Source organism: Aureobasidium pullulans (assembly GCF_000721785.1).
Source record: "Aureobasidium pullulans EXF-150 unplaced genomic scaffold scaffold_1, whole genome shotgun sequence".
Lineage (NCBI taxonomy): Eukaryota > Fungi > Ascomycota > Dothideomycetes > Dothideales > Saccotheciaceae > Aureobasidium > Aureobasidium pullulans.
The window spans coordinates 1,033,658-1,059,502 of NW_021941021.1; the positions used below are offsets into that span (position 1 = coordinate 1,033,658).

Below are 25,845 nucleotides of genomic sequence, written 5' to 3' on the forward strand. Positions count from 1 at the left end.
CTTGTGGGGTCTTGTGTGTGTTGTCGGTGGTGGATTCGTGAGTCTTGGCCGAGGGAGTAGTGGGTGCGCGGATTGTTGCGTCGCTATCGGACTCAGAGGATGTGTTCAGTGATTGTGGTATACAACCTTCAGGCACATCACCAGGGCGGTGTTCAGAAGCGCCCAGCCACTGACGACGCTCGCGCATGGTCCGTGCCCACGGTCCTTCTTGCCGATCATCCCGTTCCGATGTATCGCCGGCGCGTTGGACTTTTGAGTAGTGCGGTCTTGGAGTCGAAGCGTTCATGTTTGATACTTGCCTTCTTCGTTGCAATGTCGCAAAAGCTGTGTAGCGTGATATGCGCTCGCTTTGCGCCCCGGAGTTTGGCTTCGCGAGTATTGACACGCCTTCACAGCAACACGCCAAGCAGCGACGCTCTAGCAGCGCCGAGAGTCATCTTCTCCGGTATCCAGCCAACCGGGGTACCGCATCTAGGGAACTATCTTGGTGCTATGCAGCAATGGGTGAAGTTACAGAATGACGCTTCATCTAACACTTCACTGATCTACTCGGTCGTGGATCTTCATGCTATCACTGTACATCAAAATCCGGATGCTTTAAGGACTTCCAAGAAAGAAATGCTGGCTGCTCTTCTTGCTGTTGGACTTGACCCTCAAAAGTGCACCATCTTCTTTCAAAGCGATGTAGGACCACCTCCAGTGAGGCCATGTAGAAGAGCCTTGGGCTGATGGAAATGTAGGTACCTGCTCATTCTGAACTCATGTGGATTCTGAGCTGTTCAGCATCTATGGGTTATCTTTCTCGAATGACACAATGGAAGGTTTGTTTCTTCTCTCTCCCCCCTCCACCTCTTTTCTTCTCTTTACCTTCATCTATGACTTAGTTACTCGGTCCTGACAATGATGAAAGAGCAAACTCGACCTCGACGAGAACGCCAATCCCTTAGACCCCTCCAGCAAGACAAAGTTGAAACTCGGTCTCTTCTCATATCCTGTCCTGCAGGCAGCAGATATCCTCATACACAAAGCCACACATGTGCCTGTCGGCCATGATCAATCTCAGCATCTCGAGTTTGCACGCGAGTGTGCCGCTGGCTTCAACCATCTGGCCGGTAGCAAGGTTCTGGTCCAGCCAGAGACGTTACTATGTAAGTATCTGTGAAACGTTTGTCTCTTGATATGCAAGAGCCATGGAAAGAACAAAATTGAAGAGCTTGACTGACACTCCCCTGTGCAGCTCTTGCAAAGCGTGTAATGGCTCTCGACCGCCCAACCCACAAGATGTCAAAATCAGCACCGAATCCCAAGTCACGGATTCTCCTGACCGACTCGTCCTCTGCCATCTCAAAGAAACTTCGTGTGGCTCTCACAGACAGTATCGAGGGTGTAACATACGACCCATCAGCCCGCCCTGGTGTCTCCAACTTGATCGAGATTGCTTTCAACCTCGACAGCTCGAACCACGGCGCAGCAGATCCTGCAGAGTATGCCAAGGAGTTCGAGGGCCTTAGTCTTAAGGCGTTGAAAGACAAAGTCGCGGAGGTAGTGGACGGACATCTTGCCCCTATCCGTGCGAGGTTCGAGGAAATTGTCGGTGGTGATGGAAAAATTCTTGAAGAGGCAGCACAGATTGGTGCTGAGAAGGCGAGGAAGTCGGCCGAGTCGACTATGAAGGAGGTCAGACATGCTGTCGGCTTTTAGACAATGAACTTTGTACATATAGGCACTCCTCCTCAGGATTCAGATGGAAAGAAGTACAGCGTATATTCACGCTCGGGTATCGAACAATATAAACACATGATCATATCCACACCACTCAGTCCTCATCACTGTCTTCATCATCACTCTCATCCGCCTTTTTCCTCTTGTTGTTCTTAGCTTGTTGCTTCTGCACCAGCTCGCCTGCTCCCTTGTGTTGGAAGACATAGCTTCTTGACGGTCTCTCCTCGCCCTTCCAACCTCCTCCTCCCTCGATGTTACCTAATGTGCGTGCGTGCGAGTATCCTGGGTACACCTCTGTTTGGAAGCGGAAACTGCGTTGGACTTCCAGACCAGAATGACGAGCCAGATCGCGGATGTTCCAGAGCATGTAAGGTTCGCCTTCGAACAGGGTAACAATTACAGTGCCATGAGGAGCCAACAATGGCGTCACTGCCTTGAAAAAGGAAACCAGCATTTCTGCACCCATAATCAGTATTTGCGACAATCAAAATGCCACAGGAGCCGTAGAGCAGAGCAGAACATACCTTGGTTATACCTGACCTGCCTATTGACATCCGTACTCTTACCTCCCACATGCGGGAAATTGAACACCACTCTCTCCCACCCACCAGCTTGTTTCTTGACCTCTTTCTGCCCCAATTTTGTCGCGTCTACCCCGTGTAATACTCTTTGCTCTTCCGCCTCAATCGCATCTTTGTTCTCCTGCGCTTGTGGGTATTTCTCCAGCAACTCGGCTTCCGTGTCGTAGGTGGTTGCCAGCAGTGCAGCGCATCCATGCGTATCCACCAGACTTCTGCTGAAACTCAGATCGCCGTCGCCGATGATGAGGATGCGGTCGAGGGCGTCGAAGGGGATGATAGGGTCTTGATTTTGTTGTTGCTGTTGCCGTGTACCTGCCGATGCTTTTGCTTTCTTTTCCGACGAGGCTTTGGCATGTTGTTGCGATTTCGCCTGTTGGCTTTTTGGTCGTGAGGGTCCTTCGCGAACGTTTGTTCTCGAGCGACCTTTGTTAGATTTCTCGTTGTGGTCTTTGCGTTCTTGCAACTTGCGACGCTTGGATTTGCCCATGGTTGCGGAGTATGAATGTGCTTGTTTTGGTGGTTGGAAGATTTGGATAACTTGTTGTTGGTAACTTTCTTTGCAAGATCGAAGATTGACGTTTGTGCATTGACGGTGATCGACAGGAAGGAACGGGCCGTTTCCGCCGTGCATCATCGGACTTGACATCTGAAACCTCTCGTCCTCTTACTTCCTCAGCCTATCACCTGTTTCATATTCTCCCGACCCTACGACTACGCCTACAGTCACGCCTACAATCTGTCGAGGGATTGGTTGTATTTGGTGCTTGGAATACAATGTATGGGATGGTTTGTAATAGTTTGATTTCGCTGTTTTACTTTTAGGTATCAGAGCCAGAGCGTCCGCTACCGCTCGAATTACAACGATCCAAGGCCTTTCCGATCATCATTAGTATTGCTGGTCGTGGTTGTACAATTCGTGCTTGCACCGCGGCAGTCATCGCCAAATGTCGTAGTCCTTTGTCGTATTGACCGGAAAGAGAAGACTGTAAAAGCGGAACGTTACCGACTGGTTCTGTAGGTCGACTTGAATCTCGAATATGTATCAATGAGTCTATCTCAGAAGCAGGGAATGAGAAAAGTATGGCCGAGAAGTACTGGGTGAACCTCCATCGTCGGCGTTGCCGGCATTCTTGCCGAGTTCGCAATGCGTGTCGACGTAAGTGGCCAAAACGTACTCGTTGACGGGGCGATAGACCTCGCGCTGTGAAAGTCGGACACTCTCGAACCCTGTCTTGTACTTCTCGTGCTCACACTCGGCGAGCTTTGACACGACTGAAAAAGAACCGGGGTATCGTAGAAGAGAATATGAACTCGGCAAGCCATTAAGTGATAATTTGAGGTGATGCGACGGGACAGCTCATGCCAATACTATAGGCATGTGATCTGCATGTCCGAATGCTTTACCGCACGAAGGACATTTCCTGGATCGGTTGGCGATGAGATTCTGCACGCATCCCTGGCAAAAAGTGTGACTGCAGAGCTTGAGGACGGTGTTGCGTAGGTTTGAGTTGCAAACGGGGCAAATGGCAATTTTCTGTCAATGGTCAGCTCAAGCCCGGTCAAATAATACCGTGTGCTTGTACTTACACGCCAGTCGTCCGATTCAGATTCCCGTCCAGAGCCCTTTCTCTTCATGCTATCAAGAGATTTCTTGGTGTCTTCCAAGCGGACCTTGACTTCTTCAAGCTCAACCTCGGCCTGTCGTTTTGCGGCCGCAGCTGCTGAAGATGCGGTATCCTTGGAAACAACTATTTTCTTCATGTCGGTAATTTGTGTGCGAAGTTTCTCCAGAGTTAGGTTTCCTTCGCTGAGTTTTTGCTGCATCGTTCGATTTTGTTGTGAAAGCGAGGTCAATGATTCTTTCGACTCGGAAATTTGCTTCTCCAGATTGATAATCAAAGATCTGCTGTTGTTCTCGGCGTCCTTGAGCTGCGTCACAATCTCGGAACTCTTTGCATTCTGCGCTTTGAGGGTTCGCAGTTCATTCTCGCGCGCCTCCTTTGCCTTCATTGCAGCGAAGTACTTCTGGTCAGCCTTTGCCTTTTCAGCATGGATCCGCGTGCGCTGTTCTTCCCACTCCAGGATCTCGGACACCTTTCTCTCTGCCAGACCCTTAGCCTTCTTCCATGCCGCTTCCATAGAGGGCAGTTCGTTGTTTAGCAACAGGTGTCTATTTTCGAGCGTCTTCAGCTGTGATTTCAATTCATCGATCGTCATATTTTCGATGGCCTCGTTAGATGAGGATGCGGTGCTTTCTCCGATTTGTAACTTGAGACGCTCCACTTCTGATTCCAGAGCAGCAATACGAGTCTCACGAGCGGCTGCGAGTTCTTTTACGGAGTCTGAGGCCAATTGACTCTGGTCTTGCGAGCCCTTGCGCACAGAAAGTTCGGCCGATAGCTCGTCTCTTGCATTCCGAATACGAGCCAGGTCGGACTCGGCACGTGCTAGCTGGGTTTCGAGATCAGTCGTGTTTGTCTGCGACTCCTCTTCCATGTTGTTGCGGTATGAAGTTCTTTCGGCTTGGAGTCGTTGAGCCTCCTCGCGCAGCTGCAAATTAGTAGCTTCCAGATCATTGACGCGCTTGATGATCTCCTCGTGTTGAGACTTCAGCAGTTTGTAGAGATCAGTTTTGGCATAGTCGTCGTCGGACAGAGAAGTTAGTCGAACTTTTGCGGAAGTCAATTCTTCGGTAAGGCGCTTGTTCTCTGCCTCAAGCTGTTCCATTTGGAGTTTGCGTTTCTCCGAAGCAGCCAGAGCCTCTCTGCGAGCGGTCTCTGCCGCGGCATGAACAGCACCGTCAACTTCGCCATTTGTTTCAGCGGCCTCGCTCTTGACAGACTTCTTTTCCGAAGAAGAGCTTGACTCTGAGTGTCCGCCCATTGTTGCTTGACGCTCGAGTTTCTGTACTTGAGCGCTCTTTGCGCGATCGAGTTTCTTTTCGGCGAGAAGATAACGGTAGGACGCCTGTTCCAAGCGTTCAGATAGCTGATCGCACTCACCACTGATTCTTTGACGTTCAATCAGATGAGCCTTTTCAGCTGCCAGCAGAGCAGCCAGTCTCTCTTGCAGACTTCTGACTTCCGGCTCAGCGGCAGGCAGTCTGCCGAAAACATCCTTGATGGCAGCCTTGATTTTGGATGAGCGGTTCTTGAGGTGGGTGTCAAAGAGGGAGTTGTCTTCAAAAAGCAAAGAGGAGTTGAAGAGTTCACCAGCCTCGGGTTCTTGGTCCGAGACGAGGTCGCCAACCAGAATTCTAATCTCGTCGAGTAACTACACGATCGGCGGCGTCAGCGTCGGGGCATCGGGAGCGGGGGCATGTCGGGGAGTATTAACCTGAGTGAACCAGGCATCGACGATGCGCAGGTGGTCGTCGTGGTGTTGGGAGCGCTTGGAGAGGTCTTGGACTTGAGACTCGTATAGGGCCTTTTCACGCTTGTACTCTTTCATCTGACGGAGAATGGCATCCTTTTGGAACGACTGTTGATGTGTGTGTTAGCAGGAAGGAGGCACGTGAAAGCGCAGAGATGGGAGAGCGGAATTACCTCGACATCCTTTTCCTTTTCAGAGTCCATTCTCATCTGAGGGGCATTCTGGCTGGTCTGGTGGCGCTTGCTGGGATAGATGTCGTCCGAGTCGGGCTGGATGGATCTCTTGCGCTCATCCATGGTGGATCTGGAGGAAGGGACAGACAGGTTGGTCGTGTCGGAGAGCGTCATGTCACGATCAGCTGGGTAGAGGCGAAGAAGGCGCCGCTGTAGCTGACGTGGTGGCGAGGCAGGAGCGGACGACGAGGCGAGTGAAGGCGCTGAAGTCGGAGAGAGGGAGTAACTTCTCTAAGTTGCGACATCTCGAAGGCCTTGGCATTCTCCTCGCTCGGCGCTTTGAACTTCGAGCCGCAAAGGCCCAAGGCTCACTCGGCTCCTTCCTCGAATCAAGACATTTCTTTGCGACCAGATCATTATCGTCCATCGGCCCAGACACTCTCCGACTTGGACAAAACACCTTCGCAGGAAATGCGGACTTGACAAACATGGCGCCCTTGACCAGTTCGGCCATCAGTGCGACTTTCCATTTGAACAAAAAACGCGACGCCTCTCACTAACGCGTCAAACAGACAAGGGCAAGAAGTTCGCTCCCAAAGCTGCTGTCGCCCGCCGTCGCCCTGCCGCTCAACCTGCTCCCAAGCCTGCAACCCCTGCAGAGCCAACACTGTCAAGCACTTCCGATACCGTTACTGGTACCCCACAAGCAGACACGACCTCGACACAACCTGACCGACAACAAGCTCCGACTGCCCCTCTGCCTACCCCGCCTGCAACTCAGCAATCTCCAGCGACTCAACCTCCGACCGCCGCCGCTGCTGCTGCTCAGCAACCTTCTAGACAACCTACTCCTCCACCGCCGGCTGCTCTCCCACACCACTTGGAGCCGTCGCCGCTTTCTCTTGCTCGGTCCGATAATCCGCTCCGACAATCAGCTCCATCTGCGGCATCTGTCGCACAAACACCTCCCTCTTCGCAAGTCCCGATCGCTTCCACTCCGCCACCCACTCAATCTGTCGTCCAACTACCTGAGTCGATCACCAACGATGCCTCTTCCTACCCCGAGCAGTCGGCAAACACTGCGCCGTCTTCGCCAAACCAGCTGGCTGGTCAGAAAAGAAAACGCCCGACACCTTCACCTTCCGCGCCATCTCAAGAAGTCGCAGCACCGCAACCCTCTCAATCTACCGTTCTTCAACCTGCACCCACCTTGGAGTCTAACACCGAAGCTGCCCTGATCAATACGCTCATTGAACATCAAGAACAGCCAAGAGCCCCGGTAGCCCAAATGCTACCACCCGTCAATTCACCAGCCACAGCTTCCAAACCTCGCGCAAAGCGACAGAGGAAAATCGCCGCTACTCAGCTCTCCGACGCTACCGGTGATGATTCGCAAGCCGCTGGAGGTGCTCAAGAGAACGATGCCGGTCCAACACCTGTTGCGAAACCCAAGAAACCTAGAGCCCCAAGAGCGAAGCGTGCGCCCAAATCTGCTGCGACAGTTGTCGAAGACGAAAATGGAAACATAGTCGAGACAGAAGAGTCTGCTCCCCGTCCCGTACCCAAGCCAAGGAAGCCTCGTCAAAAGAAGAAACAATCGCAAGTCGAAGGAGAAGGTGGAGATACTGGCCAGGATGACCCCGTCGATGACCCAGAGAATCACGAAGTTGATGTTGCAGAAACCACAATGTTCGAACTCACCAAGGATAGAGGGCTGGGCAAGGTCTCGGAACGAGAGACTAAGATGGCCGCCATAGATTGGGACGAGGTACACAGAAAGAGAGTGGCAGAAGCAGAAGCCATCAGATCCGGTATAGATCCAGCCACGCTCAACGCACAGCCGACCGAGAACAACGAAGGCGGTGAAGGCGGAGAAGGAGAGAACACCAATGATACGCCACGACCAGCACCGGTAGTTACAGGACCTCGTCTACGTCTGGACGCTGAAGGAAACCTGGTCGTGGAAGAAGACTCTCTGCGCATCGATCGTCAAGCTCAGGCAGCCCGCAACGCGGAGAACCTGGTCGTAACCGAGAACGATGATTTGACGAAACGCGTGAACCAAATGAGCTGGATCAACGAGCGCCGACGCGATCCCACCGACCGTGTACCATTCTTCAAGATGAAGTCTGACCCTTGGAGCGATGAGGAAACAGACCGTTTTTACGATGCCCTTCGCATGTTTGGCACCGACTTCTTTATCATCTCGAAGATGTTCCAGCCCAAGACTCGCCGCCAGATCAAGTTGAAGTTCATTCGCGAAGAAAAACTCGATCCCGACCGTATCAACCGTGTGCTGGCAGGAGAATCATCAGTCCCAATGAACCTCGAATCCTTCGCGGAAGCCACCGGCCAGGAACTAGGCGGTTTCAAGGACCCACGAGAGCTAGAAGAGGAGTTGAGAGTTGAAGGAGAAGAGCAACGCGTGGAGATTGCCCGCAAGAAGAAGGAGATGGAAGAGGCAAAGGAGCAAAGAGATATCCAGATGGCAGCCAGAGAGAAGGACCAGGAAGAGCGCGCAGCGCAGAAACGGGAGAAGGCTGCTATGCGCCAGAACAAACGCAGAGGCATCTTCGGTACCGGAACCTTCTGAGCACATCTTTTCTGCTTGCAAAGTACATAGTCATTACACAGGCTTGCTAATAACCACGACGATACGCTAATAACGAATAAACAAGAATTGCTCAATGCAATAGTTTCTCCGACTCTAACTGCTCTTGATCAGCCCAACAGATACGCGTTTACGCTCTGCAGTGTCGTCCGACTGGGATTGGCATCCGGTTTGGCCACGGATATCCAACTGAGCTTTTGCTTGATCGTTTGTTTGTTCAGTCCATTGGGCGGATCTTTCACCTCCTCGCTTGACCGTATGTTTCCATCATCTGTGACGAAAAGACACAGAATCGCTAGCGCAATACCCACACCTTGATCTTTGCCATTTGTATCTGCCACTACGATGCGAGATGCGGAAGTTGCAGAGAGCTGTGCTTTGACCCAAGCAATGAGATTAGGGAGACTGTGTCGTAGTTGTCTGCTCCCTACTTTGCCATCCACAAGGGTGAGGTGTAGATATTCAGTCTCCATCTTCGATCGCAGAACTTCGTTCTCTTTAGACGCCACTGTGATGACTATGTCCTTCGCTCCTGCATCCGTCTCGGCGGCATCTATCGTACCAATTGCGACCCGCTTTCCTGGCCCGATAGGTGTAAGCTGAGAGCCTTGATTGCCATCACCTTTCTTCACAAGCTCTGCGATGACTTCTTCGATCATGTCTTCAGGGGTATTGGATAACGTTTCGCTGTGTTTCCAGAACAGAGGAGCGGTCAGACCTTGGGCCCAGGCTTCCGCATCGTCGGCAGCTCCTTGTACGTATCCAGTCTCTGATGTCGACTCAGAGCCAGATATGCGGGACGATGCTGTAAGGAGGACTACCGGATGGAAAGAAGGGAAGTTTGGAGGTGATTCTGGCAGAGAAGATGTTGGCGTTACCCAGATTGGCCGGAGTGGTTTTGTGATCTTTTGACGGATGGATGGAATGTCAAGTTCTAGTGTCTGGATTTGCTGGTCAGTCGTTGTATACCACAGTAGAATTGATCGGCTCACCTTGAGAGACTCGACGAAGCCTGCTATCCGTGCAGCAATCTGGGTGTGCTCGGATGCCCCTACTACTGTGGGAGGTGTAGTGACTTCGTGGCTATCTGGGTGATCTGGAAATAGAATGCGATTCATAACAGTTGTCCAGATGGGTATAGTTTTTGACAAAGCATCAGGCATGCTTTTGCCACGCCTTGTAGAGTCGACTATGATACATCTGGATTGATAGTTAGAAGAGTTTTCTCAGTGCTTTCATCGCACTTCCCGGTGCCGTATCCACTGAGATGCTCCTCTGAGAGACGTTGAACTCACCCATCAGATCGTCCAATGGTCTCCAGTACCTGAAGGTTCAATCTTCTCAAGCTGAAACTCCACTGTGCCATGTGTCCATCCGTGCTCTTGAAGTAAGCGCTCTGTTTCTTCTGCTCTGGGTGTATATACCAGCTTCCGCACCTCTCATTGGCGACCAGTGGCAGTCCATACGCAGAGGCAACCTCAGAAACAAAGTTTGCATCCTGTTTGATCGAGCGAAGTCTGTTTGGTATCGATAATGTGCTTCGTTTGAGTTCGCCCAGGACTTTGTTGAAAGAGTTGTTGCTTGTGTTATTGAAGATGAGATCCGAGAGCTGAGGATAATTCGCAATACCTGGACCAGCCTTATCTTCGTTGTTAGATTCTGTCATTTTATGTCCTGGCAATTGATCTTTTCGTTTAGATGTGATGGTCCAGACTGCCGTTGATTCCAGTATGATCGCGTGCCTCCGGATACTATTCGACAGCTTTCAATTAAGATGAGACAACAAGGCAACGTTATTAGCTGATCTTCAATTATCGTTTCCAAAAATCATCTCCAATGCAACCCAGTTGTATGAATACGCAAGGAAGCAGCGATTGAGTTTGAGAACATGGAAAGTTTTGCCGAAGTTCAACCAGCCCTTTTGTAAGACCTCATGTCGCAACTGTTCTTCAACTCCACTGTTGTATAAACACCAATATATCAACAATTCAATTGTTGAGTTTTCAGATGCTTGCCTGGATGTTGTATCTTTTTTCTCAGTGCTGCCATGTTTCGATCCTGTGATAGACGGCCTCTATACCAACGACACTGATAGAAACAGCAGACTCGAACAGACGGGTGTGCATACCTGATTTTCAAGGTATCATCGTATCCTCGAATCAGGCTTCGGTGATGTCCAAAACTGCTCTTGGGCCAACGGGCTGATTTCCAAACGCCTTTACAACACGATCCTGCTAGATCGGCTCAGCTAATGGAGGGATTCGAGACTACGACAAGGACAATATCGAGGCAGCAAAGAGAAGAACTCCCTGGTAGCACCAGACTAGAAGATCAAAATCAGATGAGTCACTGCATCTCGGCGATGGCGACATCATCGTCGCATCGTCAGCGTGCCATCCTTCATTCTCCGGATTGTCTTTCACAACACTCCTAACGACCAAGTCGCGTTTCATAAGAAGATCTCTTCTTGTTTTCTCCATCCACTTTCTCTTCTCTTATCTTCCACTATCACAAAAACATCAACGCAAAGATGGCTCCCTGGAATGACTCTGAGGATCGTCAGCTTCTTCTTTCTGTTATCACTCTGGCCCAAGTCAACCCCAACTGGGACGACGTTGCTACTCAGATGGGCAAGACCAAGGAGGCTGTTCGGTACGATCTCGTTAATCTCAATCAGGTTCACCAACTAACGCGCGTTTTTAGTCAGCGCTTCGCCAAGCTGAAGAAGGAAGCCGGCGACCCTCCCGCCGCTGCTGCCAGTGCTTCTACCGCTGCTCCCGCCGCTGCTCCTACTCCCCGCAAGCGCAAGCCTAAGCTCAAGGCTAAGAAGGCTGCTTCAGCCGACGACGATGAAGATGAGGACGAAGGCACTCCCATCACCAAGAGACCCAAGGTCAAGCGCGAGGCCCAGGACGATGAGGAAGAGGAGACTTAAGGTAAGGATGTTTTAGCAATATGTCAACCCTATCTATACTAACCAGTCTTGCAGCATCCAATTCTCACAACAGATCACTGGCTCACTTGAGCAGATCGCTCTCATGATTCACTCGTGCTCCTACTGGAGTTGGCGAACGCAGCTTGCAATGCTATCCGAGGGATATCATCATGGAGGAACCAAATCATAACTTGCGTTCACATGCAATCGTGCTTCTCATCCCCTTTCTGTGACTTCGTGACCAGTAGACCATATCCGATAGAGTCCCAACGTGTCGTTAGACACATTCGAGGGTTTTAACACATTTGACATTCGACGCGTACGACGTCTTTGACATGTTCGACCCATTCGACCCATTCGACACGTCCGACACGTCTGACACGTCCAACACGTTTCGAAAGAATCGATCGTTCACTGGGTCTACCTGCCGCTCGAAAGATCACACCTTTTGTTCTTGCTTCTCTTCCTCCTCTCTTTTTCCCACGCAACAACACACGACGTTCAGCTTTGCTTTTCGAACTTCCCTTGTCCAACTACATCTTTCCTTTCAACAACCAACAATCACTCAAAATGCCCGCTGACTGGAAGTCTGTTGAGACTCTGGAGCGTCTTATCGCTGCCCTCATCGCTTCCAACGGAGGAAAGGTGAGTGTCCACAACGCTCCAATCTTCATCACTTCTAACCAACCTGACGCATAGGTCGACAACATGGCTGTCGCCAGATACTTCAACGACAGCTTTGACACCATCGAGAATCGCTGCCGCATCTACAAGAAGGCCGCCCTGACTCTCGTCAAGGATGCCGAAGACACTGGTCGCATCAATCAGGATATGAAGAAGAGAACTGGCGCTCCCAAGAAGACCGCTGCCACCAAGAAGGGCGACCCCTCCACCCCCGACGACTGTAAGCATCTCATCACTTTGCTTCTTCACTGGCTTATACTAATGTCTATATAGCCGTCAAGTCCGGTCGCGTCACCAAGCGCGCTTCCAAGACCCCCTCGAAGATCAAGAGGGCCGTTTCGGACGAGGACGAGGACGAGGCATGAAGATATGCCTGTCTTCACTCCCTTCAAGTTCGAGATCGGAGATGAGGCCTAGATGGTTGGAGCATGCTTCAAGGGCATCTCAGGTTCAAGTGGTTACCGATTTGTATCATAGCAAGTAAAGTCACCGAGGACTGATAGGAGGATACAGTTCAATCAAGTCTGGAATTGAAGTCAAAATTGTGTCAATTCTTTGCGCTCAGTGACCGTGTTTCGTAGAATGGCGCTCGACAAAGCAGGCACCAATCGCAAAGTTCTTTGCCCTTGCCTGTTTGCAATCCAAATTTTGCGAGTCAACATCCGTCGTCGCTTCTGGTCATGTAAGAAATGACCCGTGCACGGAAACAAGTCAACTCATTGCTGGATTCTCGTTGGCCTTGCGTTTTTGTCGAGAACTAGGGGTCACTATATATGATGGCCTTCGCAGGAATATACTTGAGACGATTGGGTGGCCTTATGATCACGTAACTCATGCATTCGTCATACTGATAGCTACCAAGCAAGGGCTCTAGCAGGGAGCTGCCCACCGTGAAGCTAAAGTATAGTCACTTGCTTGGATGACAACTCGTTCTCCCTGACCAGATATCTGTATGCTCCTAAAAGCCCGTGAAAGACACTCATGAGAGGTTCATCTTGTTCTCGAAGTAGCTCGTGACTTCATCAACCACGTCGCCTTTCTTTGCTGTAGCCGCTAATTTGACCCCCTTTTCTTTGCACCAAGCTTTGAGGACCGCGACTGTGAGCTTGTTGATCTTGTTCGTCTCAAAGGCTTTTCGCATATCCTCGTCGCTGATACTATCACTCGACTTTGAAGCTGCACCATTAGCAGCAGGTTTGGCTCTCTTACCACCTTCACCTGCCGTTGTCGAGCCACGCTTAGTCGCACCTGTAGCAGTGTGACGACCAGCATTTGCTTTCTTCCAGGCCTCGTACTGTGTCTCAAGCTCAGAGCCCCATTCGATGACATACTCTCCTGCCCGTTTGTCAATTTGACGGTAGCGTGGTAGCGTCTTGTCTTCGGGCTTCTCTGGTAAGTCTTCGTCGAGCGCAAGAGCTTGCAAGATACGGTAGAACCATTGCAAAGAGGGGTTCGGATACTTCTTGGGGTCGTAGACGGCCTTTGGTAATTGTAGTTGTTGAACGATCGTGCGCATTTTGTCAACCAGTTCATCAGGTGCTTGGACGACCGTTGTGTCAGGCACCTGGCGAACGTCGTCCGCGAAGGGAAGAACATGGATCCACAAGCCTGGCGGCATGACCTGTACTCCGTCTTCGTCAAGGCTCTCTGCACCTGGGATAACAGCAGCAAGAGTGGGGGTTGCGTTACGTCGAGGTATGTACCAAGCGAGACCCATCTTCTGATCTTTGAGAAGCTTCTGTTGTAGCGCAGAGAACACTCTCGTACTACCAATGACATCCTCTTCGGAGGGATATATGAATGTGGACGGGCGATGATTGGCCCAGATAGGCAGCATGCTCAGGGGCTTGAAGCCGATGATGCGAAGCACAGGATCGCCGAAGTGTTTGACCTCTGCAATCTCTTCTGGCGTAAAGGAAACAGTCTCGCCTCCGAATTTGTATGCTTTCCGGATCTCGACTTTCTCCACTGATCTTGCTGTGTCTTCTGCCTGGAGGGTGGATGAGCCGACAGCAAGCTGAGGCCTTTCTCCGCCCATATAGACGTAACTGCTTCTGGCGGGCTCTTGTCGTTTGATGATGATGTACCCTTTGATGGAGATTTTGAGGCCCGGACCAATCTCAAAAGGCATGTTAGAGAACAAGGCACGTCTTGGGGCGGATCTTGAATTGATGTTTGACAAAAGTGACTGTAACAGGGTAAGACCGTCACCACTGGCAGAGGCCCTAGAGGCCTTGGTGACAGGGGCAGGAGCATCTGGATCTGATGGAATGGCGCTGTAGATAATATCCTGTCATGTGTGAGTGAGGGAAGAGCGGTAGAGCAAACGGTAGACGTACATTGTAAAAGATGGAACGGTCGAATGTATGCTCCGGACTTGAGATGGGGAAGAGCTCAATAGTCACGCCCAAGTCATACAGATCCTTTGCTCTGACCGCCGCGGCAGACCTCAGGGCTTTGTCATCATTGTGTGGAGCATCGTTATCGGTGACAAGGAACAAGCGTCGTGACGAGAAGTTGGGAGCCTTTGTGGTGAAGATCTGGTTTGCACAAAACAAGACATTCGACATCGACACGGACTCAGTCGAAGGTTGCAGGAGTTCCTTGGCTTCGTCTTCATCGTTGACCAGATCACGTAGACGCTTGATATCTCTGGCTCCCGGAACATCCAAGTTGGTCAAGAGGTAGCAGTGAGGATATGACAGTCCTTTTGAGGTCCCTTCCTCATCCTGAAATCGAGATTTTTCAGTTCCGAAGAGGAGAATGCCCATCATATCGTTTGGGTTAGAGATGATGCGTTGCTGCATCAGAGAATAGGCACATTTCAGAGCTGCAATTGTGGGAGTATCGCGATCAGCCTTTTTTGAATCTCCTTGTGGGGGCTTCATAAGCATGGTCGAGCTGACATCAATGGCGAAAAGAACAGCATCTTTGATGGTTTTGTAGCCCTGCCAAGGTCAATATATGTCTGTTTATGTGGGAGAAATAATGTGATTACAGTCTCATCGATGTCTTCTTCGTCTTCGTCGTCTTCCTGACCACGATTTTGATTTGAGTAATCGGCCATTGCAGCATGAATTGACGGAGAAAGAAAGAGGTGCAATACACGAGAAAGTATGGCAGTCAATGAGCAGCGGTGGAAGCGCAAAGGTAGGCAACCAACAAGGCCCGGGCTTAGCGGAATTAAGCGCAACGCGTTGGTGTCCACGCGACGCCCACAGCGTGTGACATAGCCCTTTCCAACCTTTGCTCTTCCAGCAACATCGCCGACTTTGTTTAGTCCGATCGATGCCGTGATGGACACTTTCACCTTCGCGAGTGCGTCCGAGGTCAAGACGAGTGTCAGCGTCAAGGTGTGGTATCGCTTTACAGCCGCTCTGCATGTACACCAAGCCGACGACTAACACCTGTGTAGAGGCCGTCTCGAGGGCTATGAGAAAGCCTTGGCCTATTCTACTCTACTACGCCAGCCGGAATTGCGCCATCGAGGTTCCAATTTGAGGTACGCCGCATGTCAAAGAAAGCAGCACCGCGGCCTCCCGAACTGACTGCTAGCCAGCCCAACCTCGGAGCTCTATGTCACGGCCCAGGTCTTTGCCGACAGCAAACCCTTGACCGTACACGCCCAGACACCATACAAGACGTTCAAGACTGCCCGTGCCTGGAACGAATGGCTGCGTCTACCCATTGACTACGCCCTCCTTCCCCTCAATGCCCAGCTCGCAATCACTGTCTGGGACCTGTCACCTGCCGGAAACCAAGGCGCAAGAGGTCACCACATCCCTTTTGGCGGCACCACAATCTCGCTGTTCGATGATGACGGCACACTGAGGAAAGGCAGGCAAAAGTGCCGTCTCTGGAGGCACAAGCAGGCTGATGCCTTTTCTGACTCGACTACTCCATGGGCTCCCTCTACGAAGCGTCGCCGTCGTAGCCAGGAGGACAAGCAGCTGTTCGCCGATGACAAGCACAGTCAGAGGGCTGCCGAGCTCGAAAGACTGCAAGGTCTGCTGAAGAAGCACGAGATGGGGGAATTATCTGAGCACAAATGGCTGGATCAGATGGTCTTCCGCCAGATTGAGCGCATGGAGAGGGCCAACATCCGTGACGACTCGAAGATACATGCTCAACCACCTCGCCATACTGATATCGACGGTCATTCGCAAGACGATTCGGCTATTTTCTACCTGTACATAGAGTTTCCCCGCTTCGACCACCCCGTTGTCTTCACCGATCACGAGTACCCTCCACCCCCAGTGTCTAGTGCTCGCCTGCGCACCGCTCCAGGCTCAGATGTCCGCTTAAAACCCCCGCCAGAGATACACGTTGGTCCGGGCATCGATCAGAAGAAGCCCGCTTACGGAGATGCCAACGCTCCCCACCTGATACGCATATATGACCCTGAAGTGGGCTTCTATGACAACCCTGCAGAGATCAAGCATCGCAGCTTGGTTCGAAATCAACGCATCGGCATGCTTGACAGGCATCTCAAGCCAAACCCAAAGACGCGAGACCAGCTCAACCACATCTTGTCATATGGCCCGACCACCGACTTGAGCGCCGAGGAAAGAGACAAAGTCTTCAAGTTCAGACACTACCTCACTCGCGACAAACGAGCTCTGACCAAGCTGATCAAATCGACCTCTTGGAATGACTCGAACGAGGTGCGCCAAGTCATTCAACTGCTCCCTAAGTGGGAAGAGATTGATATTGACGACGCTCTCGAATTGCTTGGTCCTTCTTTTGACAACAAAGAAGTCCGAACGTATGCTGTTGATCGCTTGCGCAAGGCAGGTGACCAAGAGCTATTGCTATACCTCCTTCAACTCGTCCAGGCTTTGAAATTCGAGCCTGAGGTCAAGTCCAACGCGAACTTCGACCAATACGACTCATCTCTCGCCAGCTTTCTTATTGCCCGCTCTGCTGCCAACATTCTTCTTGGTAACTATCTACATTGGTATCTCATGGTCGAATTGGATGAGAGTTCGAATGATGCACAGGGCGCCACCTTCAAGAAACTATATGCTCGTGTATCCTATGATTTCATGCAGGAGCTTGAGAAGACATCCGAAGGTCAAGACCGTCGCAAGATTCTACTTCGCCAGGGTGAATTTATCACCGTCTTGTCGCAGCTCTCTGACGACGCGCGAAACAAAAGTCTCGATCGCACACGCAAAGTCGAGAAGCTCAAGAAAGCTCTTATGGATCCCAAAAACGATCTTGTCAAGATCGATCCTCCACTTCCTCTACCTCTTGATCCTGACGTCCAAATTGTTGGTGCCGTACCTGACAATGTCAACATCTTCAAGTCAACGTTATCACCGCTGTTGCTCCACTTCAGAACAACCACTGGCGACATCTATCCTTTCATCTTTAAGGTTGGCGACAACTTACGCCAGGATCAACTTGTCATTCAGATCATCACATTGATGGACCAACTCTTATTGAAAGAGAACCTCAACCTCCAGCTATCGCCATATCGTATTCTGGCAACTGGCGCACTGGCTGGCGCGGTTCAGTTTGTTTCCTCCAGTCCTCTCTCCGCAATCCTGGGAAGCGCCAAGTACAACAATTCAATTCTTGGCTACCTCCGCGAGCAAAATCCAGATGGCTCCGCGCCTATGGGTGTTCGTAAAGAGGTGATGGATACATACGTGAAGTCGCTGGCTGGTTACTGCGTCATTACGTACCTGTTGGGTGTCGGTGATCGACACATGGATAACTTGCTCCTCGCTCCAGATGGTCACTTCTTCCACGCCGACTTCGGCTATATCCTGGGTCGCGATCCTAAACCCCTAGCACCAAGTATGAGACTCAGCGCTGAGATGATTGATGGACTGGGTGGTAGTCCCGACCGGAATCCAAGCAATCCCGACAGCAGATTCAATGAGTTCAAGCAGTACTGTTTCACTGCCTTCACCACACTACGTCGCTCGTCGAATCTCATTCTTAACCTCTTTGCACTCATGCAAGACGCTAACATTCCTGACATCAAACTCGCTGGCGACCAAGCTGTCAAGAAGGTTGAAGAGAGATTTTGTCTGCAGCTGAGTGAGGAGGAGGCAATCACCTTCTTCGACAACCTTATTAGCAGGTCATTCGAGGCATGGGGTCCTGTGCTCATTGATGGTATTCACGACTTCATGCAGCGTATCAAGGCATAGTGTTGTCGACCGAGCATTCTTACCGGGGAGAACTATGGACTGGCCTGAAATAGCGAATCAAGTAGAGCAGCGTCGAATGAATCATGATTGTACGATGCATGAACTACCGACAAATACTTCTTGATGTTACATGTTGATCTCGATCACTGTGCTATGTCCAAACGCCGACCTTCTGCTCAACTGGTGTGCTTGGCTGTTCCTCGGCCATCTAGCCATGTCTCGTCTTGCGCCAGGAGTTAATCATTGCGTCCTTGGAATCTGTCCTTTTATGAACCACTGATGGGGCTTCAGGGCTGGCGATTATCGGATGGTCAAGTCTATCAGCTTGGTCTGCGGGCTCAAAGCGTTATACTTGATGACACATGCGTTCTGCAGACCGAGCTATAGAGACGACATTTATGTTAGCTTAGAGCAAGCGCAGGTAGTTGTTCCAGCTGCACTTTTTGCCTGCTTGGGTGTATCGCTTTTGAAGATGACTCTGTTGTAGACGGTGAGGTCATGCTCGCCGTATATCTTGGAGAGGTAGGTAGCGAGCTTGTCGAAGGTTGTGTCTGGAAACATCTTGAGCCAGATCGTAGTCGACTTGTCATTTCCTTCCTCGATGACGAGTAAGAAGTAACACTGAGTGGGAGGCGCGAGATCATCGAGGGTAGCCTGTAAGGTGGAACGGGACTTTAGTACGCTGACCGAGAGGTAGAAGAGAAAGGTACAGTGCTAGGTGCCGGGAAACGGTTCGCGGTACTCAAACAGGCGCCCATACCTGCGGTGATGACGACAATTGGCTGTGGGGGACGGGAGGAGACAGGAAAGTCAAGAAGAGATGGTTGATTGGTTGTTCTGGCATCTTCTGAGTCTACATCATGGAGCGTTCATCCGCTACCCACAAGAAAGTAGCGAGCGGCTTTTCACATCCCCAAGAGCCAACTTCGATATTCAACATGGCATCTAGAAAGAGCGGTCTACATTGTTGCTACGACACGGGTTCCTGCATTTGATGGTGGTATGTTTGCAGAACCATTCCGAAGCTTTGACATCAAGTGCTCTTTCCCAAACCAGTATGTCAGATGCACAAACTATTCAGAGCAGGGAGTATGCACGGGTACATATTGCGTGTACTTTGTCTAGTTTCAGCGTCATGATTTTTAGATGACTTTAATTGCAGACTCATGTGAATTGGTCGTATAGATTATCAATTGTCTGGTATGTCTGTTTGAAAGTCTAAGAATCACCATGGCAGTCGTATGTATGAATGGAGCTGTGTTGTCATTTCTGGACTATCTCTGAGTTTGTTTCTTGTGGGAGAAATGGTTACTCCTTGCTCCCGTGTCAATCTCTTTCGCTACGAGCAACCAGCTCGATGCATATGATGTGCCATTTGAGCCCTTGGCTGGAGCACATGAATGGAAACTGAGTGAAGGTGTCCGAGTCCTCTGATGATTGTCTCAAGTTACTCTTCCTTGACGGCAATGCTCTTTCTGGGGCGCACGAGGTTGATGGGTTCGTCAGCAAGTGCACTGACGTAGACTTTGTCATCGGGTTGGAGGTCAAGCTGTCCGTCCGTCAGTATCACAGGCCATCAGTAGGGTTCCGAAGCTCAACTTACGTCACCGAAGGTCTCATCCTCAGTGTAGAATGGAAGTCCAGGTCCTTCCTTGGTTCCGGTGAAACGGAAGACAACGCTGTCAACAGAGCATCCAGCACGCTTAGCCCAAGCATCCTTGAAGTCCTTGACCTTGACGTCGGGTCCAACAACGAACTCCATTTCCTTGACCCATTTGCCGTCGACTTCAACCTCGTTGACCACGAAAGCCACCTCCTCGAGAGACTCGTCAGAGAAGTACTTTGCAACATACTTGTCAAGCTTGAGAGGAGCAGGGTCGGAGCCACCACCGCCGCCAATCTGCTCAGTCATGACCTCGATGATGTCTTCGTTCTCCATTTCAAGCTGCTCAGGTCAGTCTTTAGTTCTACATCGATGTGGTGGACAACCTACCGTGGTGACATTGTCATCGGCCGTCACGCGGTTTCCCTCGAAGTAGAAGCGCAGAGAAGCAACAGGGCGACCCGTCTTCTCGGCATAGGCATTCTGAACTTTCTCCATGCGAGTGTTTGACTTGACGCCAAAGGCAATCTGGTTGCCGCTCTGGTCTTTCAAGACAATCTGCACGCGATCGACAGGTTCGGCAGGAGCGGCAGAAGGAGCTCCATTGTCGGGGGTTCTGGGCTCGTCGGGGTTGGCGGTAGGAGCTGCGGCGCCGTCGTTGAGAGGAGTGCCTGGGTTGTTGCCATCACGTGCGTCGGCGCCGTCAGAAGTTGTAGGTGGATCTCTAGGGGCGTTTGTGGTGTCCTGGTCTGCGGCAGGGGCTTTGTGGGCATTGCCTCCGCCGAAGATTGAGGTGGGCTCGTCTTCGACAGTAGGAGCAGGCGGGTAAGTGGGAGGCTGGTTGGATCCGTCCATTGCGACGTCGTATACTTCTGATGTGGGATGTGATATGAACTTGTATCAGAGAGATGTTGAGGTAGAGAAGAGAGATCGAGTTGAAACGGTTGGAGGAGTGGGCTGGGAGTTGAAGGTGAAAGTTGAGCTGCTGTCGGAGACAAGTGACAGCGAGTAATTGAAGTGTCGCCTAGTAAGTTTCCGAGGTATGCAATAAAGGTGTCAGTGAAGTCATGTCCAAGATCAAGTGAATGAAACAACTAGATGTCGTTTGCTTTCACGTTTGTCATCTGAGTCCAAGACAGCTGGGTAATCACAATACCCACTCAAGTTATTAAAGATCACAGACAAGCACCACTCTGCGCTGCAATAAGGGAAAGAGCCACTATACTATGACTACTTTCAGTGAAGAGTCTCGACCGGAGCCCTTTCGGTTGCATGCTTATTTGCTACAGGGACTCATGCTTTGCTGTGGCCTTTCGAAGAACTCAAGGAGGGTAACCCTCGAGAGGATTCTCCCCGCCAGTAAAGACAGGATGGCTTGATTGGCCTTATTTCACTTTCATGATGTGACAGCACAGAAGTCAAGCTGGACAGAGGTTGAAGAAAGTGTTTTGTCTAGATAGCAATGACGTAGGTCAGGGTCCGAAAAAGGGCAGTGCGGAAAGAGCCGCAGTTGTTAGCGACGACAACAAAGACAGACGGAGTTCCTTTCTGTCCAAACATCCCAGACAGCGCGTTCTCGACAGTCAGAAAGACAGTACAGCGAGATGGCAGAACTACCATCGCTAGTGCGTGTCAAGCGCAAGCGCGGTGAAGAGCCAACAGCCGACTTATTTCTCGAAGAGCGGACCCTGAAGAGGCAGCAGGTGTGGCAGTTCCGTCTGCAGCAGGCACACCCCTCGCAGCTGCCATCTGACGCGGCAAACGGCGGTGTGGCCGGACCTTCCGCTCCGTCTCAGACAGTAGACCATATTCAGCAACAGCAGCAGCAACAACAACAACAACAACAACAGCAGCAAGACGCTCTGGTCCGCCGCGAGTTCCGCCTTGCCCGCCCGACACGCCCCCTCCACAGGCGCATTGAGTCCGTCAGAAAGCGCAAGGCCCAATTGGATGCTCAGGATATTCCCACCTTCGTCGAGGCCACTCCCAAGCGACGTCGTGTCGGCCAAGAAGATGCTCCCCAATCAATCCAAGACACCCCCGTGTCCACACCCTCTACGCTCAAGAGGCCCGGCGCAAGCTCCAGGCTGAAGAAACCCACTGCCGAAGCCCTTTTCCAGAGTCCCGCCAATCCTCCCCCGGACCGTCTGGCCGACGCTCTACATCGCTTCGCTCTCGAAGAAGAGGCTCGGGAAGAGGCCCGTACAAAGCCGAAGGTCACCTCGCTCCCGAAGAAGCCCGTTCAAAGATACCGCGACCGCCATCCAGACCAGTTTGTCGCTCAGCCGCAACCCAGTCAGCACAAGCCCGACGAAGATGTTGATATGATGAGCGATGATGATGATTATGTCTACGATACATATGTCCGCACAAAAGACCCTGTAGTCCCTGCCAGTCTCGAGTCCGACGACCCCTCCAACATCCAAATCGGCTACATTGTCATCTCCGAAGAAGATCAACCTCTGTGGGAGACGTATTTCGAAGAAGAGGCTGAAAGCGACAAAGAGTTCGAGACTGATGACGAGGACGAAAATGGTAAGCATCTGACCCCTTCCAACCACTTCAATAAGTTCTTCGTACTGACACACGACTCCAGCCGAAGGGTACTATGCCGCCGACTATCCTGAGGACGAGGTCGCATCCGACGACGAGTATGGTCGAGGCGCCTATGGCTACCGTCGTGGAGGCTCAGACGACGAGCAGTGGGATTCTGACCCTGATGAGTGGAGCGATGGCGATGAAGTCATGCAGAACCCCTGGAAGAAATTCCCTTGGATGCGCTCTGCTCAGGGCCCTGCCGATGCCGATCAAGATGAAGAGGAGCTATGAGTATATTTCTCATCTGGGCGCGGCTGATGATTGATACGACTGGCACCACTCAAAATACCCAACCTTCTTCAAAAACCCCTGATCAAATCCTCGCGCTCGTTGTCGAATCATGTCTTTTCCTTCTTCGGATATTTCCTGCGAGGATTTGTTGACTGGCGGAAGCCCCCATTTGCTTCTGATCCGGTAGTAAACAGCTGTCAACCCGTCTTTCGCGCGATGCTGGCCAAACACGTCTTCGAAGGAGCGTTCAATTTGGTTCCAGTCCTTTTCTTTGCCGACTCGAACATACATAATGTAGAATTGCGCTTGGTCCGAGTATGGCTCGCGCTTTTCCCGGGGTGTTCTTTCGAATGCGCTGTCGGCTGCCGACGGGCTCATCATCTGAGAAGAAGCAGGTTGTAGGTTGTGTGTTTGCACTGAAAGCTGGTTTCTTTGTGGTGTCAGAAGATTGTCTATTGACATAATCTCTCTACAGCGATCGTTTGGACTCGACTGTTGGTGATGATAATGGTGACCGCTAGCCGAAGTCATCTTGGAAGAGTGATACATAGCGCAGAGAGATGCAGACACGCTCGACAGAAGGCGCAAAGACGAAGGCACAGATCTCAAAAGTGTCAGACTGTGGGATGTGTTCAAGTGCTGGGTGGTAGGCACCTTTTTTAATATCTCTGCTGGGCATCCACAGTGGTGCAAGGCATGATGAGTACACCAAGCCGAGTCCTGACGTGTCACATTTCTACGGCTCTCGACTCTTGGGTTTGTTGCTTGTCACAAGTCTGCATGCGTGATTGTGTTGCTTCCCTCGAGGGTGAAGCGGAAAAAAGATTGTTTGACAGCCGCCCCCACCCGCTTCAAACACTTCTCGGACACACCGCCAATTTCAAATGCATGCTTCAAGTTTGGCAATCGATTGTCATGGGCGTACACAGCGAGGCGGTCACTGGAAGACAGGAGCAAAACAGGACGGCTGCCGCTGCTTGCTACTCCTGCTGCCAATGCTGCTTTCTGTTTGTCGTCGGCGTTCGGCGTCGTCATTGTCAGCAATCGCCAGCCAGACGCCTTGTTTTCCTACGCCTGTCGACTCATGGTAATGCACGCTGCCGATAGCAAGGTCAAATCTCAGATTACCATGCCGCCCAATGGGATGTCGCGCGTCTTGGTCTGGTTCGATATTGCGTCGTGTCGCCCCACAACAGGGAGCAAAGGGCTTGATCCATTCCGTAGAGACAAGAATCAAAGAAGACCAACAACACCTGTTGTGCAACGCTGTGTGGCTGCGGCCAGGTCCACATACAACGCCTCCCTTTTTTCCCCAATGGCGCCTAAACAATCGTCACCGGCTCACAGCATATTGACTTGCAACCCGACAGCGTGGCACACAGGTTCAAGGCTAAGAACTGCCGGCAGCAGAAGGGGACCCGGCTGAGCGGCAGTACCAGATTCGTGGCATTTCCTTGTTTTCCTCTTCAAAAGACAAACATGGTCGATTATCAATGTTTCCAGCCCATGGACCCAGGCTTGTCCTCGATAGGTCAAACGGCACCTTCTGACCTTTTTCTGCTGTCTGCATGTCTGTCAAGGCCAGTGGTATGGCAGGTACGAACATGAATGTTACTGCAATCCGGCCGCAAGCCTCCGTCGATCCCAGCGATCTGGATCAAACAACGAGTTGACGTGCTTTGTCGAGCATGGCTGTTACAGTGCAGAGTGGTGTGCGTCTCTTCGGACCCATTCCCGTCCGGAAGCGAGCTCCGCGTTTGCATGTCCAAGACAGTCTGACAGTTGCAGGCATCGCCTGTCGCAGTACTTCTCAAGCTCGGCCGGCCTCGGATTCTCCAGATGAGCGGATTCATCTGAACAAAGAAGAAAGACAAATCTCACATGCACCATACCCTGTGTCTTATCATTCCACTTGCCTTTTGTTGTACTGTAGCTCGGGGGCTGCACAGACATATCTGGTGAGCAGGTCGTTTCCTCCACCTATCTACATGACATGGTGCGCATTGCATTGCTTCTCATCATCCCCAATCTAATAGGTTTTAAGCATAAATTGACAAGCGTTTGCGGGAAACGCTCCGTTGCTTGTTGCTTGAAGAAGATGCTGAAGATGCATGGTTCTTCGGGATGCTGCTTGTCATGGTGAAGATGACCCAGGGCTCGCAGGGCAGAGTCGTACCCTGCCGAGAATGGCTGCTTCACGCAGGAGATCTGGTCCAAATTCCACGTACCGTAAGATGCATGGAATACCCAAGCTTTTCCCCTCAACTGCCACCTTCAAGGGCTTATTGGTGTCACTCTGTCTCATCAATCCTTCGGATTTACTGCTCGAGTATACAGATGCGTTAGCTGCTACGAACCAAATCGGTTGGTATCAAGCCGTACAATCCGAGTGCGACGAGCAGTGCCACAAGGTGATGTCCTCAACAGTCCAATCAAGGCTGAGGTGACTGTATCCTCGATTTGGATTCGATACCTCGCCGGACACCTCACCGAGTCCGCGATAAATGGGACATAAGAGCACTCGAAGACCCCGTTTCACTGCCGAGAAACATCACATGTCTTTGCCCTTGCGCTTCCAATCCACCGTAGATGATGTCGTAACCAGTAAGCTGTAACCCACTCTTCTCTTTCCTCGCACAGCTCGATGGTCTTCTCTTTAACAAGAACCAACAGTTTGAAAGTTTTGTGAATTACGAGGACAAGAGTCGTCTAGGATCCGTCCCAAAAGTGGTGCAGATGCCAGGGTTGTTCATGAGCGGAACTAGGATAGAGCAACTATCATGACCAGCATCTCGAAACGGGCTCGCATCATCGCAGCTTCTGCTTGCGCACAGCTAAAGGCACCCTCGATCGAATAGATTCTCGCCTTCCTTTCGGCCGGTTGGAAGTGGAACGAAGAACAGAAGATCCACTTTCAAGACTGTTTCCTTGAGTTTGTGAGCAGACTTCCAAGTTTCATCGTCAGGGGAAGCGGTCTTGGTCTACACAAGACATGTCCTTACGACCCAACACCTTACGGCCATAGCTTCGATCCGCAACCTGCTCAAACTGCGAGACAGAGACGCATCCGTGGGTGTGGTTTCCAAAAGCAATTCTGCCATGACATGTGGTCGAGGCACTTGCTGTTCTGATTGTCCGGTTATTTCCGAGTACCAAAGGAGGCGCAAATAG

At 51.3% G+C, this 25,845-nt stretch overlaps 12 protein-coding genes across 12 annotated transcripts; 6 read left to right on the forward strand and 6 right to left on the reverse strand.

Annotated features, from left to right (window-relative positions):
• Positions 1-312: 312 nt before the first annotated feature.
• Positions 313-1,701, forward strand: M438DRAFT_262171 (putative tryptophanyl-tRNA synthetase; the record flags this gene model as incomplete). The annotated part of the gene is made up of 4 exons (XM_029899797.1): positions 313-684; positions 741-821; positions 911-1,148; positions 1,238-1,701. The coding sequence occupies 4 exons, from the start codon at positions 313-315 to the stop codon at positions 1,699-1,701; spliced, it is 1,155 nt and encodes a 384-aa protein (XP_029765672.1).
• Positions 1,702-1,816: 115 nt separating this feature from the next.
• Positions 1,817-2,790, reverse strand: M438DRAFT_330481 (uncharacterized protein; the record flags this gene model as incomplete). The annotated part of the gene is made up of 2 exons (XM_029903322.1): positions 1,817-2,178; positions 2,247-2,790. The coding sequence occupies 2 exons, from the start codon at positions 2,788-2,790 to the stop codon at positions 1,817-1,819; spliced, it is 906 nt and encodes a 301-aa protein (XP_029765673.1).
• An 870-nt stretch (positions 2,791-3,660) lies between these two features.
• On the reverse strand, positions 3,661-5,971 carry M438DRAFT_263916 (E3 ubiquitin-protein ligase-like protein bre1; the record flags this gene model as incomplete). Its single annotated transcript, XM_029899916.1, has 4 exons — positions 3,661-3,837; positions 3,891-5,576; positions 5,640-5,783; positions 5,849-5,971. The coding sequence occupies 4 exons, from the start codon at positions 5,969-5,971 to the stop codon at positions 3,661-3,663; spliced, it is 2,130 nt and encodes a 709-aa protein (XP_029765674.1).
• A 272-nt stretch (positions 5,972-6,243) lies between these two features.
• On the forward strand, positions 6,244-8,651 carry M438DRAFT_360974 (uncharacterized protein). Its single transcript, XM_029907474.1, has 2 exons — positions 6,244-6,364; positions 6,421-8,651. The coding sequence occupies exons 1-2, from the start codon at positions 6,337-6,339 to the stop codon at positions 8,439-8,441; spliced, it is 2,049 nt and encodes a 682-aa protein (XP_029765675.1). The 5' UTR covers positions 6,244-6,336; the 3' UTR covers positions 8,442-8,651.
• M438DRAFT_263886 (tRNA '-O-ribosylphosphate transferase) lies at positions 8,570-10,125 on the reverse strand (the record flags this gene model as incomplete). The annotated part of the gene is made up of 3 exons (XM_029899915.1): positions 8,570-9,400; positions 9,452-9,659; positions 9,755-10,125. The coding sequence occupies 3 exons, from the start codon at positions 10,123-10,125 to the stop codon at positions 8,570-8,572; spliced, it is 1,410 nt and encodes a 469-aa protein (XP_029765676.1).
• An 864-nt stretch (positions 10,126-10,989) lies between these two features.
• On the forward strand, positions 10,990-11,394 carry M438DRAFT_330485 (uncharacterized protein; the record flags this gene model as incomplete). Its single annotated transcript, XM_029903323.1, has 2 exons — positions 10,990-11,111; positions 11,163-11,394. The coding sequence occupies 2 exons, from the start codon at positions 10,990-10,992 to the stop codon at positions 11,392-11,394; spliced, it is 354 nt and encodes a 117-aa protein (XP_029765677.1).
• Positions 11,395-11,847: 453 nt separating this feature from the next.
• On the forward strand, positions 11,848-12,591 carry M438DRAFT_360977 (uncharacterized protein). The gene is made up of 3 exons (XM_029907475.1): positions 11,848-12,039; positions 12,094-12,298; positions 12,352-12,591. Exons 1-3 carry the CDS (start codon positions 11,965-11,967, stop codon positions 12,441-12,443), a joined length of 372 nt encoding a protein of 123 aa, XP_029765678.1. The 5' UTR covers positions 11,848-11,964; the 3' UTR covers positions 12,444-12,591.
• Positions 12,592-12,602: 11 nt separating this feature from the next.
• Positions 12,603-15,195, reverse strand: M438DRAFT_360978 (ATP-dependent DNA helicase-like protein II subunit 1). Its single transcript, XM_029907476.1, has 3 exons — positions 15,077-15,195; positions 14,418-15,026; positions 12,603-14,368 (listed from the first exon to the last, which is right to left on the reverse strand). Exons 1-3 carry the CDS (start codon positions 15,143-15,145, stop codon positions 13,058-13,060), a joined length of 1,989 nt encoding a protein of 662 aa, XP_029765679.1. The 5' UTR covers positions 15,146-15,195; the 3' UTR covers positions 12,603-13,057.
• A 179-nt stretch (positions 15,196-15,374) lies between these two features.
• Positions 15,375-18,242, forward strand: M438DRAFT_262987 (putative phosphoinositide 3-kinase; the record flags this gene model as incomplete). The annotated part of the gene is made up of 3 exons (XM_029899852.1): positions 15,375-15,433; positions 15,494-15,580; positions 15,638-18,242. The coding sequence occupies 3 exons, from the start codon at positions 15,375-15,377 to the stop codon at positions 18,240-18,242; spliced, it is 2,751 nt and encodes a 916-aa protein (XP_029765680.1).
• Positions 18,243-19,689: 1,447 nt separating this feature from the next.
• On the reverse strand, positions 19,690-20,700 carry M438DRAFT_330490 (uncharacterized protein; the record flags this gene model as incomplete). The annotated part of the gene is made up of 3 exons (XM_029903324.1): positions 19,690-19,791; positions 19,846-20,187; positions 20,236-20,700. 3 exons carry the CDS (start codon positions 20,698-20,700, stop codon positions 19,690-19,692), a joined length of 909 nt encoding a protein of 302 aa, XP_029765681.1.
• A 749-nt stretch (positions 20,701-21,449) lies between these two features.
• Positions 21,450-22,674, forward strand: M438DRAFT_330491 (uncharacterized protein; the record flags this gene model as incomplete). The annotated part of the gene is made up of 2 exons (XM_029903325.1): positions 21,450-22,380; positions 22,442-22,674. The coding sequence occupies 2 exons, from the start codon at positions 21,450-21,452 to the stop codon at positions 22,672-22,674; spliced, it is 1,164 nt and encodes a 387-aa protein (XP_029765682.1).
• On the reverse strand, positions 22,436-23,332 carry M438DRAFT_7349 (uncharacterized protein). Its single transcript, XM_029910283.1, has one exon. It carries the CDS (start codon positions 23,221-23,223, stop codon positions 22,684-22,686), a length of 540 nt encoding a protein of 179 aa, XP_029765683.1. The 5' UTR covers positions 23,224-23,332; the 3' UTR covers positions 22,436-22,683.
• Positions 23,333-25,845: the final 2,513 nt, after the last annotated feature.